The sequence below is a fragment of the Phascolarctos cinereus genome, unplaced genomic scaffold, assembly GCF_003287225.1.
Source record: "Phascolarctos cinereus isolate Bilbo 61053 unplaced genomic scaffold, phaCin_HiC Scaffold_726;HRSCAF=1367, whole genome shotgun sequence".
In the NCBI taxonomy this organism is placed as follows: Eukaryota; Metazoa; Chordata; class Mammalia; order Diprotodontia; family Phascolarctidae; genus Phascolarctos; species Phascolarctos cinereus.
Window position 1 is genome coordinate 164883950 of NW_027556098.1, and position 21673 is coordinate 164905622.

Here is a 21673-nt window from a genome sequence, read left to right on the forward strand (position 1 = left end):
TATTTCCCAAAATAAAATGCTCAGGTATTTCTGTGTCCTTTTTCCATTTCAGGGGAAGTTATGGTCATGAAGTAGGAAAACGTCCTTGGATTACAGGAGATGAGTGCATTGTGCACCTTATGAATAACATTGTAGGTAAGTATAAATAACAATAAATCTTTTCCCAAAAAAAGAACATAAATTGTTTATTCTGAAGCTTAAATATTGATTGTAAAGTGATAAATTTTATTGGAGTACTAATAATAAGTTTCTGTTTACTCCTTAGTGCATTTTTGATTATAATACTAAAGGTTGGCTATAGGTAATATTGTATGACTAACATTAGGTAAAGATTTTTGCTGCATATATAAACTGACCTAAACTGCCTAACCTGGCTGATATAAAGCAAACAAACACAGAAACAAACAAAAACCAGTACTCTATATGCTAAAAAGATTCCCTCAATATTTATATAAATTTCTGTGTTCTCTCTCCACACCCATCCCTCTTATATTAAAAAGATAAGGAAACCCTGGTGAGTGGAATAACTAACATTTTCCCTTGTGTTTTAGACAATTCATAGCACATAGCCTAATATCTTAGAGTTTTTAAAATTATTTTTCATTTACATCATTGTTTGATGTGATAACAGCATAGATTCACTGAAAAATAGCACTGTCCATACCATGTTTGTTCTTTTCCTTTCTACATGATCAGCCAGATCCTTGCCACAGGCATACATGTATTCAACCTTCTGAATATCAATTTGTGGTTGTATTAGGTTCAATTAATGCAGTATAGTATAGTGATTGCTTTTTATCCTTGCTATGTGTACATAATAGGTGCTTAGTATATATGGGTTGATTGATTTTATTACCTGTGATTCTCAGAAATTTTTCTAACTCTAAATCTATTATTCTATCAACCTATGACATTTAGACTGTCTTTAGAAGGACAAAGAAAAGTTTGAGAAGGCCTCCCTTGAAATGGGTTATTGTTTTTTATTATTATTATTTTCTCCTCTTATTCTATTCAGTTCATTAGCTTAGCTTCAACTAGTTTGATTCAGCAGTGTGAGTTATTACCACATTTTTATCTCTAGCCTTTACTTCTAATTCCATATTGCCAGTATAATTTCCTATTGGAAATTCTATTGTTATCTCAAATTCAACAAATCTGAAGCCAGATTTAACATCTTCCTGTGAAGGCATTTCACCTGCCAATCAAATCCTCCATTAACATTTCTTCTCTTTGTCAATAGCATAACCATTCTTTCCTGTGGGAACCCAGAGCACCCACCCCCACCCCAGTCACTGTGATATGTGATTTTATGTCATGGAATAATGGATAGAGAGATGCCATGGATACAAGAAGCACTGAATTGGTATTAAATCCTTCCAATAACACTTACTAACTTTGAGATCACAGACTAGTCAACCTCCCAGTATGCAGTTCCAAGACTACACTGTTGAGACTGTAAAGTTGTAGATCAGTTGCTAATCTGCATACGTGGAGGGAATTTCCATACTGATAAAATCATAGATCCAGATCCCACCCCACTCCATCTCAAAACAAAAATAAAATACTTGCTTTAAAATCACGTTCTCTGATTTGGAGGCTAGCTTGATAGCCTAGAAATAACAAAACATGGTTTATTTGTTTCATTATGAAATAGTAGTCTTGGGTAGCAACATAGAAATCCATAGCTAATATAATTTGAACACACATTGCATACATTTTTGGATACATGCATATATGTATGTATGTACATACACTTACATATATTTATGCTGTTTCCCTTACACACTTGAATTTATGTTGAGTCTTCCTTAATAATACCTCTAATATCTCTCTTTCTTTTTATTCTCCACTGCAACCACCCTAGTAGAACAACCATACCACAATATGACTTATAGCGTTTTATTGATTCTTTATGTTTTTTTTACATCAAAATCATTGTTTGATATACATGCTCCCATAAACCTTTTCTTGTAACAAATAAAAACAAGTAAAACTGACAAAACAACCGCGCCTAGCGGTCTTAATAGAATATTATGCACCTGTAGTTTCTCACGTTTTATCAAGAAGAGTGATATATTTTCAACAGGTATTCTGTGGGACCATGCTTACTTTGCTGCAGTAGTATTCTAGCTGGTTTCTCTCTATCCAGTGTTTCCACACTCCTCTCTATGCTATACCCTACCACCAGAGTAGACTCTGTCAAAAACAATTCCTTCTATAATGTCACTGTCCTACTCAGACATCTTCCGTATATCCCCACTCTATAGTTTAAAACCCAAACTCAGCCTGGCATTCAGGGCTTTTGATTATCTTATCTTGATCGACTTTTCCAAAAATGAACACTCATGGATGTCTCAAACTCAACATGTTCTACTATGGATTCTCTCATAATAATTGTTCCATTATGTTCCATTCATGCTCCCCTCTGTCAAAACTCAGGTCAAGCCACATTTTCTTTGTGAAATCTTTACAGCCAAGACCCCCCATAGAGTTCTGACCTCTTTGTTGAACGCCTATAACATATATTGTCTACGTGATTTATAAGTGCTTGTAAGTCTGCTCTCCTGTATCACTGTCTTATATTCCTTTGTATTTATAGAACTTAGCATGGTAATTGGCAAGACTATTGTATGTTTATCCAATAATTCTTGAATGAACTTTAGAAGCTTTGAGTTAGAAAGGATCTCAAAATCCATATGTAATTCAACTAGTACTTGAACGAGAATCACTTCTACAGTGGAAAAGTGGTAATACCTTATTTTCAGGCAGACTGCTAGTGAGGGGAATCGTACTATTTTTCCAAGGCAACATGTTAAATTCTGGGATAACTAATTATTATGATGTATTTATTTATTTCATTCCAAAATTTGCCTTCTTGTAGTTCCCACACATTCCTTTTAGTTCTCCTCTTTGAGAACAAGCAGAACAAACCTAGTCCCTTTTCCATGTCACAACACTTTATATAGGTATGTCCCTAGTTTAGTTTTCTCCAGGCCAAACATACCCAGTTCACCCAATCCTGATTGTGCATGAGGTCTTCACCATCCTGATTATCTTTCTCTAAGTACTTTCTAGTTTGTCTGTGATATTTGTTTGTCTTTTCCAAAAATGTTTGTTTCTAAAGATGATCATCTTTTTTAATATTCACCTCCCAGAAATTATCACAGGACTCTAGACATGGCTTGAACTGAGTAGAGTACAGTGGTACTCTCCTCTCTTTATTCCTGGAGATGATGCCTCTCTTGATGTAGTCAAAGTATGCATTAACTTTCTTGGCCACTATATCACTCTGTTGACTCATGTTGAATTTACAATCCACCAGATATTTTTTTTCAGGTAAACTCCAGTGTGGCCAAACCTTATGCTTATGAAATTGATTTCTTAAAGTTCAAGAGTAAGATTATATATTTATCCCTATTGAATTTCATCATCTTAGATTTTGCCCAGTGTTTTAAAGGGTCTTGTTTAGAAACTTGAATCTTTTGTTCATTGTATTAGCTATTCCTTCCAATTTTGTATCTGCTGCAAATGTGATCAGCATGACATCTGTACCTTTATACAAGCTAGTGATAAACATGTTGGGCCTCACAGGACCAAGAAAAATTCTAGGGCTCCTTCAATGGAGATAAGCTAACATCTAAGCATTAGTGATTACTCTTTGGTTTTGACCACTCAACCAATTCTGAATGAATAAACATACTTATTTAGCAACTTCCCTCTATCTTGTATGAAATATTATTCAGTAAGCATTTTCTTCACAAGACTTATTAAATGGTTATAGGGAGTTCTATAACAGGTATAAAATGAGACCACTAATAGTATTCAGGTTTTAGCACCCAGGAACAGTTTTTTCATGTGTGTCAGAATTATTTAGATGATTTTTTTCTCCAATGGAGACAATTAGCATCATAATAATCCTGGATTAGATATGCATTTGTATTAAATATGGGTTTAATACTGCTGTCTTAATATTTACTGATTATTTAGGAGTCATTTTCAGTTCAGGCAATTGTGAAAAAAATAGAAACAAATTTGAAAACATTTATGAAATATTCTTACCTAAGATTATATACATTTCCCCCAATTTCTGTGATAGATAAAAACAGGAGAAATAACTGAATTTCCTGTGTTTTTATGTTTAATATCAAATTATAAACTAATTTTTAATACTATTACTTTGGGCTTATTATTTTCATTCTGTGGAGAAGGGACGATGTTCATAGCTATATCCAAAAAAACCCCAAAACAAAACAGCAAGTGGCTATTGTGCCATAAGATTTATTCATAAAGGCACTAAAACCTGCAGCAAATTTCCCTTTTTCATTTAAATGTTTATAGCTCTATAGCAACTTACTTATTAAATAGGAAAGCATTTTATTGTTAAAATGTTACAGTATTAAATATATATCATATAAAAAGTTAAGGGCAGTAAAAACAAGAGGTTCTTTATTGTGCCCAAACTGAGGAACATAAATGAAAAACTGGAATTGATGGTAGGGCTCATCTTGAGATGGAATGACAAGCTGGTATCCTCACCACTTCATACTACTTCCAGTATATTCCTATTAAATTAAGATATTAGAAATTGATGATGCTTTTGTCTATATGTTTAACTAGAAAAATGACAACAATTCAGACATTAGTGCGAAGAAATAGAGAGGTAGCCTCATATAAGCAACAGAAGGGTCAGGTAATCTTCCTAAACCTTTTTTGTCATCTATAAAATGGGAATAATAATAGCTAAAATAGTTACCTTACAAAGCTTTTCTGAGTCCTAAATGAGATAACATCCATGGAATGCTTTGTAAGTTTTAGATAAATAAAATAGAGAGCTTTGACCTATGATCTTATTCATGTAAGGGACTGTTAGCCAGTGGAAAGTTCACCACTGATACTGATCATTGACTCATCTGTATCATAGAGTCATTAAGAGTTACTCAAGACACTGAGAGGTTAAATGATGACATAGAGAGTATGTCTCAAAGGCAGAACTTGAACATCAGGCTTCTTGACTTCAAGGTTGGTCCTCTATCCACTATGCTATAATAACTCTGAAAGCACTGGATGAATATCAGTCATCATTATTATTATTTTTATTGTCATGAGTACCAGGGAAGCAGTACTTATAAACTGTTTTGACTGGGGTCAGAGTTCACCAGATGTTATAGTAATATGGAGAAAAAAGTGTCACAGTTTGCCAAACACAATGATAGTTGTTTGGAAAATATAGGTGGGCTTGTGCTTATAAATCCTATATGAGGAATATGGATTCAAGTATAGGATTTGGGAGGTTTTTCCTTCTCAGTGACATGGCCCAAAGTTTTAATATGAAGACAGATTTCATTTTGGCTTTTGGATTATAGTCTTTGGATATTGTTACAGGTTAATTAAATTGGATAAAATTTATCCTGTAATACAATTTGGCCTACAAATGGCAAAAATTGTCTTTTGAAATGAGCCAAAATTGTTTTGTAAACATAAAACTCAATAAATGAAAGCTTTACATGTAACTTTCAAAAGTCATGAGCTTGAAATGACAAATATGGGGTCATATTTACTTGGAATGTTGTCATGCAATGAAGGTAATCTTTAGATTAAATGGTTATTTCATTAAAAACTTTTTTAGCTCAACAAATCATATCTAGAGATATATTTCTTCCACTTTTGATGATAGGATCATCAATTTAGAGCTGGAAGGAATGTTGGAAATCATTTGATCCAACCTCCTTATTTTATAAATGACAAAACTGAGACCCAGAGAAGTGAAGTGAGTTATCCAAAGTCCCACAGGAAGAACATTAGATAGAGCTCTTCAAATCGAGTGCATTTTTCATTAAACTACACTGCTCTGTAGAAGTTAGTTGTACACTAGCACTAGTGTTTAGTGAACAAAGATATGAAAATTTTCCATAAATTTCTTCCTCGAGTTCTAATATTTCTCATTTTCAAGACTTGAAAATTTTTGCAATGAGTTGGGGGAATTCCCTTTAAAATAAAAAGAAGCAAATGAGTTATACTTTGTTTTTTCAATTTATGGAAAATTTTCTTTATATATCATTGTTTCTGATTTTATTCTAAGTACACTGAACACTATCAAAAGATTTAATTGGCCCCATTCATGGCAGATTTCTTCATAAATACAAGAGGAATAGAAAAGTAAATATAAAGTTTGCTATCTTACAAACTGTCTTAGTGAGCCATGGTATCTCATGGTATGTAAAATGGCAAGCCTTTTTATGATGTTACAGTTGAAGGGCACTGTTGAGATGGTCTAGTTCAAGGGTAGAGAACCTGAGCCTCAAGACCACATATAGCCTTCTAGGTCCTCAAGTATGGCCCTTTGACTGCTTCCAAACCCCAGAATTGTTCGCAGAAGTTTGGGTTCAGTCAAAGGGCCTCACATGAGGACTTAGAGAGCCACACACATGCCCTCAAGGCTGCAAGTTCCCCACCCCTGGGACTCTAGTTCAATAATTTTATATTTTAAATTATCTACAGATGTGAAGTGTCTTTCCTGAAATCACAGAGCTAGTAGGTAGTAGTAAGGTGGGACTCTATCAATTTCTTCTGACACTAAGTACAGGTCTTTTGCATGGACATATCCAATTCTTTCCTTCTTTGATTAATGCATTGAAGAAATATTTATTAAGTGTCTATTTGCAAGGAACTGTCCTATGTACCATAGGGGATGCAAAGATAAACTAATCTTTGATATGTTTCCTGCCCCCAAAGAGAATGCAATCTAATTATAAAGATAAGACTTAGAAATAACTGTAACTTATGTGATTTATAGTTGGATCTATGACATATTCATGATTACATGGACTTAATATTACCATAAAAACAAAATCTCAAGAATAAGTATCAAAAATTCATGAAGATTAAGTTCAAAGCAAAATGGGAAGATGTAAAAATGACAGTTATTGATGTATACATCATCTATTGGAATGGCAAAAAAGAGTATAGAGAGTTCTCAGGATAACAGTTCTTAGTAAACAATATTTAACAATTATTGATATTTGGACAAAAATTATACACTAAGAGTGCTAACAATCTACCATACTACTAGAGAAACTGAACCATAAATATGTTTAAAACATTCTTTCTCTAAATGAAATGAAAAGGCGTAAAGAAGACAGCTTGCTGGAAGGATAGTTTCTGTGGTCTCCTTAAAGACATGATTAAAGGACTTGATGTAATTGATTTCATTGTCCACCGAAAGGGAGTTAGAAACATCATTTCACTGGACACTTGGCAGTATAGGGGAATGAGCAGTGGATATGGAGTCAGAAGACCTGTGGTCAGATTCTCTCCACCACTTACCAACTGTGTGACTTTGATCAAGTCACTCGTCGTCTCTGGAACCCCATTTCCTCATCTGTAGAATAAGAGCATTTGACTAGATGACCTTTAAGCTCTTTTCCTGCTCTAAATCTATAATCCTGTAGTATTCTTGTGTTGTAGTACTCACAGGTTAAGCAAATAAAGCACTATTAAAATGCTTGCACCTTAATCATGATTGTGTCAATTGGCATAATACATAGTACACAAGTGTCGTATTCTTTTTTTTATAGGTTCAATTAATTCACTAGTTGCTATATATCTTCCACATATCTCTTAAAACAGTTTTCCAATCTTATATACTTGTGATAAAATATTGATCATTTAAGTCCAAGTTGTTTACCTTTTCATATCAGTTACTTAAATATAGCTTTATTTACATGATATGCTGCAATGAAAACAGAAAAGTATGCTTATTTTTATGTTTGGACTCATTTTACCATTTATGAATTTTATGCAACTCTTTCTTAAATGTGCAATTATGTAAAGATTTGATAATTTTATTGACCAATTTATATACATTATAGTTAGATAATATGTAGAAAATAGCATGGTATAGTACAGAGTTTTATACCTGGAAGTTTTGTGTCAGGAAGACCTAGTTTCAGATTCTACCTCTTAGACTTACTATCTGTATAACCATGAGCAAGTCTCTTTAACCTCTATGAGCTTCTGTTTCCTCATCTGTAGAATGAAGATCATAATAACTGTAATAACTGCCTAATTAGGTCATTATGAGGCTGAATAATATATGTGAAGCACTGTATAAACATTAGAATGCTCTATAAATGTGTTATTGTAATCATTACAATTGTTACCCCTATCAATAATTATAATTAAAGGAACCACAGAATATTAAACAGTGTGCAAGACACAAAGACTGCATATTTTTGTCCTCTAGGTTTTTATTTCTCACAGTTTTATTCTATATATCATTTCAAAGGGGCCAAAGACCTTGTAAAATATACATTGAAATTGCATCTACTGGTCACTACAAAATTATTGAACAACTAACACACACAAAAAGCAAAAATCAGGATCATAGATTTAGAGATGGAAGTAACCTTTAAGGCCATGTAGGCCAACCACCTTATTTTATAGTTAGGGAAACCGAAGCCCATAGAAGTAAAATTACTTGCTTAAGGCCATACAGGTGGGAAGCTGAAGAACCAGAGTTTGGAAACAGGTTCTCTGACAACAAACTTCCAGCCCTTTTACTGTATCAGGTAATCTCCCAAAGGAGGCGAGGAAATACCAGTAACAATGCCTAGGAACAATCTAGTCAGGTCAGAAATAAAAATAAAGGTGTGGTAATAGTATTTAGAAAAAGTTATGTATTGCAGGTGTAGATAGAGGAAAAGTTGACAAATAGTGAAAAAAATTCAAAAAGAAGAAAAAAATACCATCAGTGAAACTTTTAAAAAAAAATACTCAGAAGAGACCACAAGAAAGTTCAGAAGAGTATACAGAAAACCAGGGCGTTTTCATGTATATTATTATGATGATTATATTATATTATTATGTTATTTTAGACAAATGCTAAAACTTAAATACATAATAAGAAAAGAAAAAGAAACATTATAAATTAAATATAAAATAAAAAACATACAAAATTCATGTGCACAGCAAAACATAGGAGAGGATTCAAATTGTACAGTGATAACTTTTCATTTCAAGAAAGCCTATGTATTAAATACTGTTCATTATGTTGAAAACTGTCCATCTTTTCTTTGCTTCTTTGTAGGTTTTCTTTTATTCTCTGCTGTACACTTCTTACTTTGTTCTTTTCCCCCCCTCCCTCCCCTCTCCCCACCACCCCAAGGCTACAGTTAAGCATTGGGATATATTTATATATAGGTATTCATATGTATACGCTTACACACACACATATACATATATGTGTGTATTATATACATACATATATACATACATACACATATCTTTAGTTCACTTTTCTGATCTTGAGCTCAAACCAAGACCTCCAGCCTCCTGCAAGTGCCCACAGCAGTGGTGTCCCCACCCCACTGCTTCTGCACTCACTGGGCATGTGCTGGTTCCTTTTCCCGAGGATTAAGTGCTTACTGTGTATCCAGCACTGTGATAAGCATTGGGATACAAAAAGAAGCAGAAATAGTTCCTGCCCTCAGGGCATTTACATTCTAATGGGGGAAGACAACACATAAAAAAGGAAGCTAGGAAGAAAGTGGGGTAGAGAAAGCATGTGAGGGTAAGAGGTGGGGAAAGGAGGACCTAGTTGGGGTAATTATGGAAGTTTGGAGAGTCAGGAGTACAGTGTGGAAAAAACAATGAAGACATGGTTAGTCTGACTCTCCTCTTTAAAATGGAGGTACTGGGAGAAACCAGCCAATTAGAGGAAGAGGCCACAGGACAGATGCTACTTCCAGCATGAGAAGTCTAGGAGTAAAGTAAACTTTTTAGGGTGACGAGTTTCTGTACAATTAGTAGAGAAATTCCAGAGTCAGGAGTGAAGCCTGGAAAGGAATGAATGAAAAAGGATTGAAGGGTAGGAAGGGGCCAGGTTATGAAGGACTTTAAAACCCAAGCAAAGGATTTAGTATTTGATTCTGGAGATAAGAGAGAGTAACTGGAATTTACTTTATAGTAGGGGGCAGGGAAAAGGCACCTGGTCAGACCTGCATTTTAGGATTACTGAATAAAGAATGAGCAACAGTGGGGAGATACTTGAGGAAAGGAAACCAATCAGCAGGTAGTAGTTAAGGCATGAGGAGCTGAGCACCCTCATCAGGGTGGTGGAAGTACACGAAGAGAGAAGATAATATATATAAGAGAAAATTTCCAAAGGTAGATAGGACTTGGCAACTGATTGGATATGGAGGATGAGAGAGGAAGGAGTCAAGGATGATTACTAAGTTGTGTGTCTGAGTATCTGAGAGGATGGTGGAGTCCTAGACAGTAATAAAGAAGTTAGAAAGACAGGAGGATTTAGGGGGAAAGATAATGAGTTCACTTTCAGACATGTTAAGTTTATGTTGCCTATGAGACATTCAGTTTGAGATTTTCAGCAGACCATTGGAGATGTGAGAGTAGAGGTTAGGAAACAAAAACACCTTTTACAATATGTGGAAACTAGCAAAGGCTGTAGTATTTTTTCTTGCCTATATTTCTTTTCTCTCTCTCTTTTTTATATTAATTCCTTTTGTTTATTATGCCACAAGCATTTCTCTTTTTTTGATATAAATTTATTTATTTTTAGTTTTCAACATTTACTTCCACAAGATTTTGAGTTCCAAATTTTCACCCCATCTAGTCCCTCCCCCAAATCCAAGATGGCATGCATTCTGAATACCCCTTCCCCTAGTCTGCCCTCTCTTCTATCTCTCCCCTCCCCTTCTCTTATCCCCTTCCCCTTCTATTTTCCTGTAGGGCAAGATAGACATCCGTACCCCATTTCCTGTATTTCTTATTTCCCAGTTGCATGTGAAAACTTTTCTTTAAACTTGTTTTTAAAACTTTGGGTTCCAAATTTTTCACCCTTCCTCCCTCCCCACCCACCCTCATTGAAAAGGCAAGCAACTCAATATAGGTTGTACATGTGCAGTTATGCAAAACACTTCCATAATAGACATGTTGTGAAAAACTAACTCTATTTCCCTTAATCCTATCCTGCCCTCCATTTATTCTGTTCTTTCTTTTGACTCTGTTCCTCCTCAGAAGTATTTGCTTCTGATTACCCCCTTTCCCAATCTGCCCTCTTCTCTGTCATCCCCCTGCTCTCTTGTCCCCTTCCCCACCTATTTTCCTGTACGGTAAGATAGATTTCCATACCCAATTGAATGTGCATATTATTCCCTCCATAAGCCAAATCCTATGAGAATAAGATTCATTCATTCCCTCTCACCTTCCCCCATTTCCCCTCCACTGTAAGAGCCTTTTCTTTTGGTGAGATAATTTACCCCATTCTACCTCTCCCTTTCTTCTTCTCCCAGTATCATCCTCTCTCATCCCTTAATTTTATTCTCCAGATATGACCCCTTAATCTTCAACTCACCCTGTGCCCTCTATCTATCTATCTATCTATCTATCTATCTATCTATCTATCTATCTATCTATCTATCTGTCTGTCTGTCTGTCTATCTATACATACATACATATAATTTTTTTCCTTCAACTACCCTAATACTGACAAAGTTGTCATGAGTTATAAATACCATCTTTCCATGCAGGAATGTAAACAGTTCAATCTTAATAAGTCTCTTATGATTTCTCTTTCCTGTTTACCTCTTCATGTTCCACTTGAGTCTTGCATTTGAAAGTCAAATTTTCTATTCAGCTCTGGTCTTTTCATCAAGAATGCTTGAAAGTCCTCTATTTCACTGAATGACCATTTTTTCCCCTGAAGGATTATACTCAGTTTTGCTGGGTAGGTGATTCTTGGTTGTAATCCTATCTCCTTTGCCCTCCAGAATATTATATTCCATGCCCTGTGGTCCTTTAATGTAGAAGCTGCTAAATCTTGTGTTATCCTGATTGTGTTTCCACAGTACTTGAATTGTTTCTTTCTGGCAGCTTGTAATATTTTCTCCTTGACCTGGGAACTCTGGAATTTGGCTACAATATTCCTAGGAGTTTTCCTTTGGGGATCTCTTTCAGGAGGAGATTGTGGATTCTTTCAATTTCTATTTTGCCCTCTGGTTCTAAAATATCAGGGCAGTTTTCCTTGATAATTTCTTGAAAGATGATGTCTAGGCTCTTTTTTTGATCATGGCTTTCAGATAGTCCAATAATTTTTAAATTCTCTCTCCTGGATCTATTTTCCAGGTCAGTTGTTTTTCCAATGAGATATTTCACATTGTTTCTATTTTTCATTCTTTTGGATTTGTTTTACAGTGTCTTGATTTCTCATAAAGTCACTAGCTTCCAATTGCTCCATTCTAATTTTTATGGAAGTATTTTCTTCAGTAATCTTTTGGACTTCCTTTTCCATTTGGCCAATTTTTCTTTTTAGGGCATTCTTCTCCTTATTGGCTTTTTGGACCTCTTTTGCCATTTGGATTAGGCTATTTTTTAAGGTGTTATTTTCTTCAGTATTTTTTTGGGTCTCCTTTAGCAAGCTGTTGACTTGTTTTTCAAGGTTTTCTTGCATCACTCTCATTTCTCTTCCTAGTTTTTCCTCTACTTCTTACTTGCTTCTCAAAATCCCTTTTGAGCTCTTCCAAGGCCTGGGACTGGTTCATATTTTTCTTGGAGGCTTTGGATGTAGGAGCTTTGACTTTGTTGTCTTCTAGTTGTATATTTTGATCTTCTTTTCACCAAAATAAGATAATGTAGTCTGACTCTTTTTGCACTGCTTGCTCATGATTATAGCCAGTTACTTGAGTTTTAAACTCTTTGTTAAGGTAAGGGTCTGCTTCCAATGTGGAGAGTGTACTGTCCCAAGCTTCAGGGGTTTATACAGCTGTTTTCAGAGATACTTTTAGGGACCTGTAAATTTTCAGTATTTGCAAGGTGGTGTGATAAAGGGCGAGGTGTTTACTCCCTTCCTGGCCTGTGCTCTGGTCTGTTAGTGACCACAAGCACTCTTTTCTGTCCTGGAACTGTGAGGAAGGTTTCCTGTCCACAGCCACTACAAGATCCACTGTGCCAGCGCTCCTCCTCCCCTCAGGAACAGCTGCCCAGAGCTGTGACCCAGATCTAAGCATGGGCAAAGCAAGAGATTCCTGCCTCAGCACTGGCAAATAGATCCCTGAAATCCCCCTCTGATCAACAACTTGATTCTCCCTCAGTTTGTGGGCCTGAAGCTCAGGATGCAGCCACCGCCCTGGTGCTCTGCGCTCTGGAACTGGCTCTGACCTAGCTCCTCTCTCGGCACCGCAGAAACAGAGTTTTCCCACTGAACTTCTAAGCTGTCTTTGGTGTTTGTGGGTTGAGAGGTCTGGAAGCCACCACAGCTGCCTGAGATGCAGTCCTCTGAGTCCTGCTCCAGGTTCATTGCAGCCTGCACACCCATGCCACACTGTGATCCTTTACCCTCTCGGCATGATATACCTTTCTGATCAACCATCCAGGTTGTCTTAGGCTGGAAATTTGTTTCACTCTTTTTGTGGGTTCTGTTCTTTAGAGCCATTTTTTATAGGTATTTGGAGGGGTTTGGGGGAGAGCTCAAGTAAGTCACCGTTTTCACTCAGCCATCCTGGCTCTGCCCCTCTTGCCTATATTTCAAAGACTTCCTGATACTATGGAAAATTTTGTAAGTATCTGTGTCAATTGAAAATTATGTAGATTGATCCATTGATGCACTTGGTTAATATATCTGGGCAGAATCACAATTAATATTGGAAATGGTGGAATGAGACTATCACATTGCCCTTAGAAGTTTTCATCTTATAATTTCTGAGGATAAATCTCACAATATCCCAGTACTTACCAACATGTTTCATACTTCATTTGTCTTTTGTATAAACTGAGAAAGTATCCAATCATGTTGCATAACATTACAGTTTCAGTGACAAGAAGTAGGTCTATATCCTAATCTAGTTGAAAAATCCAATCAAATATGAACGTGTTCTCACTTGCTTACCCTGAAATGACTTTACCGTATGCCATGGGAATATTACTCTCTATGTGTAAACCCATAAAATTTATAGCTGTGGTCCTATTTATTTTTAACCTATATGTATATATATGTATGTATGTATATCTATCTATTTGTATCAGTAATAGATTCACAAAATATTGGAACTAGAAGGAACTTCTAGTTCTAGTACCTAATCATTTTCTGTGTGAGGACATTATATTTATTCATAGACATGTGCTCCAGGAAAAGTGTCTGCAAATTTTTTTTATTTCTAATTTTTTATAAAAAACACAGCATTATTCACAGTAAGATATTTAATTCATGTTTTCAATTGTGATGAAAAAGCTTGAAAAGTAACAATGAGCTTTTAAAAAGGAAAAATAAGGGCCCCAAAGCAAAGAAACTGTTACTTTTTTTTTCCTGTTTGAATTCTTGGGTGTCCTATTTCCTCCTGTCCATGAATCTTCTTTTGGTTCCTCTATCCTCCTTTGGTATCAAAGAATTGATTAATAAGAATTAGAGATGGCAGATACTAACAGTTTTGTGGAGGTATCAATTATACTTTTCCCCTACTGGATGATATTCATCTATATTAATTATTTTATATCTCTGTGTGAATGGATAAAACCAAAGTTACTTAGCTTTTTGTCTTTTGTGTCCTAGCTATTTTGTCTTGTAAATTGTTATGTACTTCAACATAATAATGGAGAATTATGTTGGGTAAAGGAGCCTTGTTTTATTAAAGATGCATTTGAGGGAGACATTACTACCACTAGTATAAAAATGTGATTAGCTGTAATATCTTTTTGTCATATTTTAGAGACATACTTAGCACAAAAATGTACTATTTGGGAATTTGGCTAAGAACCTAATGATATGAATAAATCAGTTGTTAGTTTACAGGAATGAGAAAGTACTTTATTATCTTGTTTTTATTTGCTGCATCAAAACTGGAAACTAAGTGCATCTGTATCTGTGTGTAAGAGTGTCTGGATGGTACAGTGAAGCAACGGGGTAAACTTCTATTTCATTGTGGTGACATCTCAAATATGTGCTTGCCTTCAAGGCCATTAAGAGAGAGTGACTGAATTTTATGAGCTTTCTTTTTCCACCTGCCTGTAATAGAGCTTATGAAGAATCAAAAGAAAAATCTGCCCTAGTGTTTGTTTACTTTATAGGCTCTCACAAGGATGAAATAGCCCTAATGAATGGCCTGACAGTTAATTTGCATCTCCTACTGGTAAGTTTGCTTTCCCAACAATCTTTAAATACATTTTTGATTCCTGAATCTGATGTTTCTTTATCTTTAATTCATGAACTTGTGGTGGTGTATTTATTTTTAATAAGTTGCTAGATTATTTTCAATCTTACCAGAAAATGATAGATCATGATATAGTGTCTTTTTCATAATCATAAGCTTTTAAGGGCCTTGAGATCAAGATCAATTTTTGTTCAGAGCATAAGGAATAAGAGCTATAGCAGCAGTAAAAGGAAACTACTCTTAAAGAATACACAAAACCAAATTTTTTTTTAAATTATAGGAGATACAGATCTCTTCTGTTGCAGAAATTCATCTTTTAATACTGCTTCCTATGAAGAACACAAATCAATTGGCATCATGGATTGGTATTTTGGAGGTTATGTTTAGGTGTGAAGGGAAAGACATTAATGAAAAATGAACAAAGCAAATCTGATACTTTAACATCCAAAATATTCATAGGTATTTTTGATTTGGGATCCGTCAGTAGCTTAACATTTCTGAAAATTTGTACCATCCATTATAAGTATTTTTGCATGCACCTACCTATACACACATTTGACACACTTTTTAAAATTAGATTTTTTTCCAATTTTTTCTAAATTAACTTTTACCAGTGACTTTTAAACTTCAGAATCATTTCCCAATATGCTATTGCAATGGTTTTTTCTTTGTAACTATATAAGTATATAAACATATTTATATACAAAACCTAATGAATAAAGCAATTGAATTTGTCAGAATATGCATCATTCTACTCCCAGAGGTCCCCCACCTCTCTGCCTAGAAGAAAGACAAGTGTTTTCTTCTGGGACCACAGTTGATCACTGCAATGAAAAGGAGTTCAATAACATTTTAGCATTATTTTTGTTTATGTTATTGTTTTAATAGGACTAAATGGAGAAATAAAAAGGTTAGTGTCATTGAGGAAATATGACTGTAATATACATACACCCTAGTCCTCCTAGAAGTTGTTCCTCCAGAAATGAAGGATACGCATTGCAAAGTAAAACTGATTATGAATCATGGGACAATAAATGACAATAACTTTATGGCAGGTCTAAGGGAACTTCAAAGAAGCCTGAAAATTAGCTGAAGCCTTAGAAACAAAAAACAAAAACAAACACACAAAAAAGAAACAAACCCAAGCAAATGAAATGAAGTTGGTAAACTGAAAATAATGAAATGTATTCAAAGTTTCTCTTATAGAACATGATGTTAAAGAGTCCTTAACTAGAAAGTTCTACCATTTAATGAAGATGAAAGCACTGGCAATCAAATTTCAGTAAAATTTATATTTTATTTATTTTTATATTCATTTATATTTAATATACATATTTATTTATATTTCATAAATATAAATAAATATTTATTTATATTTTAATTACATTATTACTTCTTCCCATGTTTCTATTTTCATGGTGACAATCAAGTTCTCATCTTTTTTAATTCTGAAGTTCAATTAATTTATGTTTGTAAAATGTTTGGAGATTATAAGATAAAAATTATAAAGGGGTTGAATTTACAAGTCTTATTAATGTCTTGTTCAATAAATCCATTTTGTTTCAGTTATCATTTTTTAAACCTACACCAACACGATTTAAAATTCTTCTGGAAGCCAAAGCTTTTCCCTCTGATCATGTAAGAAACTTTTAAAAATTATGTACGAATATTTATATTACTTTTCCTCTTTCTTGAGAACATCAATTGCCTGACTTGAATGTTTATTCACTAGTCTTTTTCAAGAAACCTTACAATAAAAAGATCTGTCAAGTACTTTTGATTTAGGCATTTTTTAAAGATTGTAGCTTTATTCCTTTTGTTCAAGTAAAACATGTGTTAAGGGAGGAAAGACTGAATAGAGGCATTGATTTATTAGTCTTTTTAAAGACATTGAACAAACCACTGGCCTAAATCAACTGAAGTTACAAATGTTTTATTAATTTTCTTTGTTGTTTTATTTTATCAAATCAAGTCAATACAAACCTCATTGCTTTAACCCTTCAGTCTCCCACAACAGATATAGGTGTCTTTTCATAGCTAGCTAGAAAATGTTTGTGCTATATTTTATGAAAAAAGTCAGTTTAAAAAAAACACTTAATTTTCAGATATATAGTTCACTGATATGCTCCTGCTATTGCCACCAATTTATTCAACTCTTAGAAGTTCTTGGAACTTTAAAGATAACATAAAATAGAAACCAAGATTTTTTCAACCCAGATACTAAATAAATTTTAGTTTTATCATTTAGTATGCTTGATTTCTGCTTTTATATCATTGAAATTATAATTCTGGATGAACTATTTTGTGTATTTAGTGTTCTCTGTTGAAAAGTTAGGAAATACTTGGTTTCTTACACTGCCCCAGTATTAGTAGCTATTTAAGTAATGATAGGCAAGTTACTTAATCTCATAGCCTTAGTTTCAGTCAATCAACAAAAATTTGTTATGTGCCTGCCCTAGTACAGGCATCATGTTGTTCTTTCTTATATGGTTGTATGAATATCACATGTGATAATTACTCTCATTTGTGAATAATTTTAAGTTTTGGAAACTTCATTCTTCACAATAGTTCTTTGAGTTCAGAAGTTCAAGTATTATCTCTTATTTTACAAATGAGGAAATGGCTTCTGCGATGTTAACTGATGGTTAACATGACCATGGTTCCAAAACTAGTAAGTGTGTGAGGCAGGATTTCAATACTGCTCTACCTACTCCAGGTCTCATATGCTTGATCCATCACTTCATATTGCCTCTAAGATCAGGCACATAAAACACTTTGTAGACCTTACAGCTCTCAATGAATTTTCTACTATTATTATTGTTGTTGCCAAATTCATAACTGCACTCTTAGCGGTGGTGACTTTAGTGCCCAGGCTGCATATTTTGAGAGACTCCAGCTTCTAGAAGGTTTTGTCCAACAATTTCCAGCCAGGACATACCAGAGGCCTTGGCCTTAATCTGTTTATCTATTAACCATTTTCATTTCTAACTTTCCTACATCATGATAACCATTACTTTCTTTTTAAAGTTTTAAATAGGAGGGAGGAAACACAAGGGATTATAGCAAGTATATCTTGACATACTAAGTGATTCTGACAAAGTAGTTGAGATATAATAGTCCCTTTGTTTACTCATCTCACAGGGTTATTGTAAGGCTGAAATTAAATATTGTAAGTAAAAAGCTTTGCAAACTTTAAACCACTACATAAATGTCAATTACTAATATTATTAAGATAATTATATGCAAATCATATGACATGAAAGGATTCAATTATTTATCATCCTTTGGTTATTTCCAATGAATAACTTGCCTATTGAATAAATTTTGTTTCAGATGGACTTTTTCTTTTAATAATATAGTATTCCTGGTATATATTGTTCTTGTATCAATCATTCCAACAGTAATCTTTTTTTAAATGCTTCTTATGTGCTGGGCACTCTGCTAGATTCTGGGAATGCAAACACATGAACAGTTTTTGCATTAGAAAGACAATATTCTGATGAGCAGATACATCATATACAGAGTTAAGTAAATAAAAGATACAAAATAGAGAGGTGGAATAAGGATAGGAAATAAGCATTTATATAGAACCTACTATGTGTCAGGTACTATGCTAGGTGTTTTTTTTTTCAAATAGGAGGAGGAGGAAGAGAAAAAGGAGGAGGAGAAATGAGAGAAAGTTGAAAAAGTTGGGGATTACAGACTACTTTTCTTAGTACTTTGGCTGTTAGAGGGAAGAGAGACATAGCACAATAACTTGAGGTACTGGTAAAGTCCAGGTATTTTAACATTTGAGGGAGATCTGGGAAAGTTTATAGACAGTGGAGAGGGAGTTTTGGATAAGGAGAGGTTAAAAATTAGGGTAAGCAAAAATTATTGAAAGGATGAATTATCAGAGGAGACAAGATGGTCTAAGATCAAGGAGAACACAAGTAGAAGGGTTGATGTTGGCAGTAACCCTCTTAGTCTCCAAGATTGTCATAAATAGGAAAGAATGGGGGATGATATTGAAGTAAGGGATTGGGGAGGAGAAGAAGCTGGTCATGGAGGGCCTGATTTTTTTCTGTGAAATGTGGTGCAAGGGCCTCTGATCAAAGTGAGTCTGGCTTTTTTTTTTAAATAGATCTACAAGGGACTTTAGTTTTGAGATAATCCAGAGTCTAGACCCTAGACCAACTCCTACATTTACAGATAAGAAAACAGAGATGATGTCATTTGTCAACCTTACATAGCTAGTTATGGGCAAAGTCAAGATCAAAACTGAGGTCTTCTGACTCCCAGTCCAGTGCTCTTTGCACTATGTATTTCTCACACACCTAGAATTATTTCTTTACTATAGGAGTAGTGCAATAATAATTTCTATTTTACTGATGAGGAGACTGAAACTCAATCAGAGTTCTTTCCATTATACCATGTTGTCTCTCTGGTTCATGTTATTCACTGTAATCAAACTGAAATCTTTCTTGGCTTTTACAATAGCTGACATCCGTGTATTTTGTTAAAGTATATTAAATGATCCGTTACTTCATTTGAGCTTCACAACAATGATCTAAAATAGATAGTGCAGGTATTATCCTCATTATATAGATGAGGAAAATGAAGCTCAGAAGTGTTAAACTATTTCTTGACATCCATTAAGTGCCACAGGTGGGGTTTAAGCCTAGACATTACTGACTCCAAGTATTATATTTTCATCCATTGCACCTATCTAGCTTTAGAATTTCATCATTCAGTGAGATCTATATAGCTATAGATTGGGTCGGGGTGGTGGTTGTGTGGATTTGATTGGCAATCTACTCTTAAAATCATTGTTCCCTCTCTTTTCCTCATGTTGGCTCCAATTTAATTAGCCATCCTTCTTTTCCCCCCAGTATGCAATTGAGTCACAACTGCAGCTTCGTGGGCTAGATATTGAAAAAAGCATGCTGATGATAAAACCAAGACAGGTGTGTAAGAAAGAACTGTTTAGAATTTATTTTCAGTATTTTTGTGATTTAACTGATTCTTCATTACTCCTCCTATTTGTTTTACATTAATAGAACTTACAAAGAAATAAAATCATCCTGTAATATTGTTATCTTTGAGAATTTTCCTTTAAGTAGGAAATTGGAAGTAATGACTTTTAAACTTTCTTTTCAATGGCATTCAGTAATATAATTTAAATATTGATCTATTAATATCACTAGAATATTTAGCATCCTTGAAATAGGGGTCAATTACATGCAAGTCTTAGAATTCTAAATATTGATTATAATATATACTATTGAAAGGGGGAAGAGGAATAAGCATTTGTTAAGGGTTGGCTTTGGGCCAGGCAAGGTAGGTGCTATTATTATCCCTACTTTACAGTTGAAGAAATTGAGGCAAACAGCGTGTGAAGCCTTGTAACATTCAGTCACTATATACACATCCTAATTGTCACTCCTGTTATCTCTTAAATTTAAAACCAAACATTTTTCTACCTCCTTAGATCTGATAACTTTGTCTTTTGACAAGAAATAAGTCATATCAAAGGAAGATAAATTTTTCACCTTCTAAACATCTAAACATCCAGCTGTCAACTTCGCCATAGTCTATTCATATGGCTGTGCTTTAAAAGGTGCTTTGAGGGGCAGCTAGGTGGCGCAGTGGAAAGAGCACTGGCCCTGAAATCAGGAGGACCTGAGCTCAAATGCGGCTTCAGACCAAACACTTGACACTTACTAGCTGTGTGACTCTGGGCAAGTCACTTAACCTCAATTGCCAAAATAAATAAATAAATAAATGAAAGGAGCTTTGAAATGCAAGCCCTACTGTTTGTATTCTTGAATCAACCTATTGCTAAGACACATATGCTGTATAATATTTTTTAAAAGAAATACAAGTTCTGCTGCTGTGGATTGGTAACATGACCCAAGGTTAAAAGAAACTGAGCTCATTATAGTTACATACCCAAATTAATGTGCCATTTTGTCTGAATCAGTGGTCATTTTCTCTTTAAGTTTCTAAGGTATGTTTTAGGGTCTAAAGACTCAAAGAAAGGCCTATTCTACTAATTTCTGCTTAATATCATAAAAAAAAATTATTCACCAGAGTTCACAAGATTATAGACATTGCTTTTGACAAATTTTCAGTGAAATGACGTTGATCATTGTATGACTGACCAGTTTTGATATATGTAACAATCAGAGACAGTATGGTATAATGGATAGAGTGCTGGATTTAGAGTCAGGAAGATGGGGGCCCAATCGTACTTCTGACGTGACCCTGAACAAGTCACTTGACCTCTGTGGACCCATGATCTCTATCAATGGAAGAAATTATCTTTTCCACATCAAGAATTCTCCAGAAAGACAAAATTGCATAACATGTTTGCTTCCTTATATAATAATTCATGGCAGAAATGGAAGTATACAGATTTTCATATTATAAGCTCTAAAACCACAAGAGACAAACCATAGCAAACTGATGGTCTTTCATAAACTAACAAAGATCCTTGATACATTCATCAAAAACCTGATCTAGAAAAAGTGAGA

The 21673-nt window shown here is 34.5% G+C and overlaps 1 protein-coding gene across 6 annotated transcripts in view; it reads left to right on the forward strand.

The window, feature by feature from the left end:
• Positions 1-21673, forward strand: part of KYNU (kynureninase) — a 156874-nt gene that overhangs the window by 61071 nt on the left and 74130 nt on the right. For 5 of the 6 annotated variants that reach the window (XM_020984723.2, XM_020984721.2, XM_020984720.2 and 2 more), the window contains 4 exons: positions 53-135; positions 15076-15137; positions 16725-16796; positions 20030-20104. In XM_020984723.2, the coding sequence (XP_020840382.1) occupies positions 53-135; positions 15076-15137; positions 16725-16796; positions 20030-20104 (292 nt within the window). The remainder of the gene's footprint in view (positions 1-52; positions 136-15075; positions 15138-16724; positions 16797-20029; positions 20105-21673) is intronic. The other variant, XM_020984722.2, reaches the window with a different exon arrangement.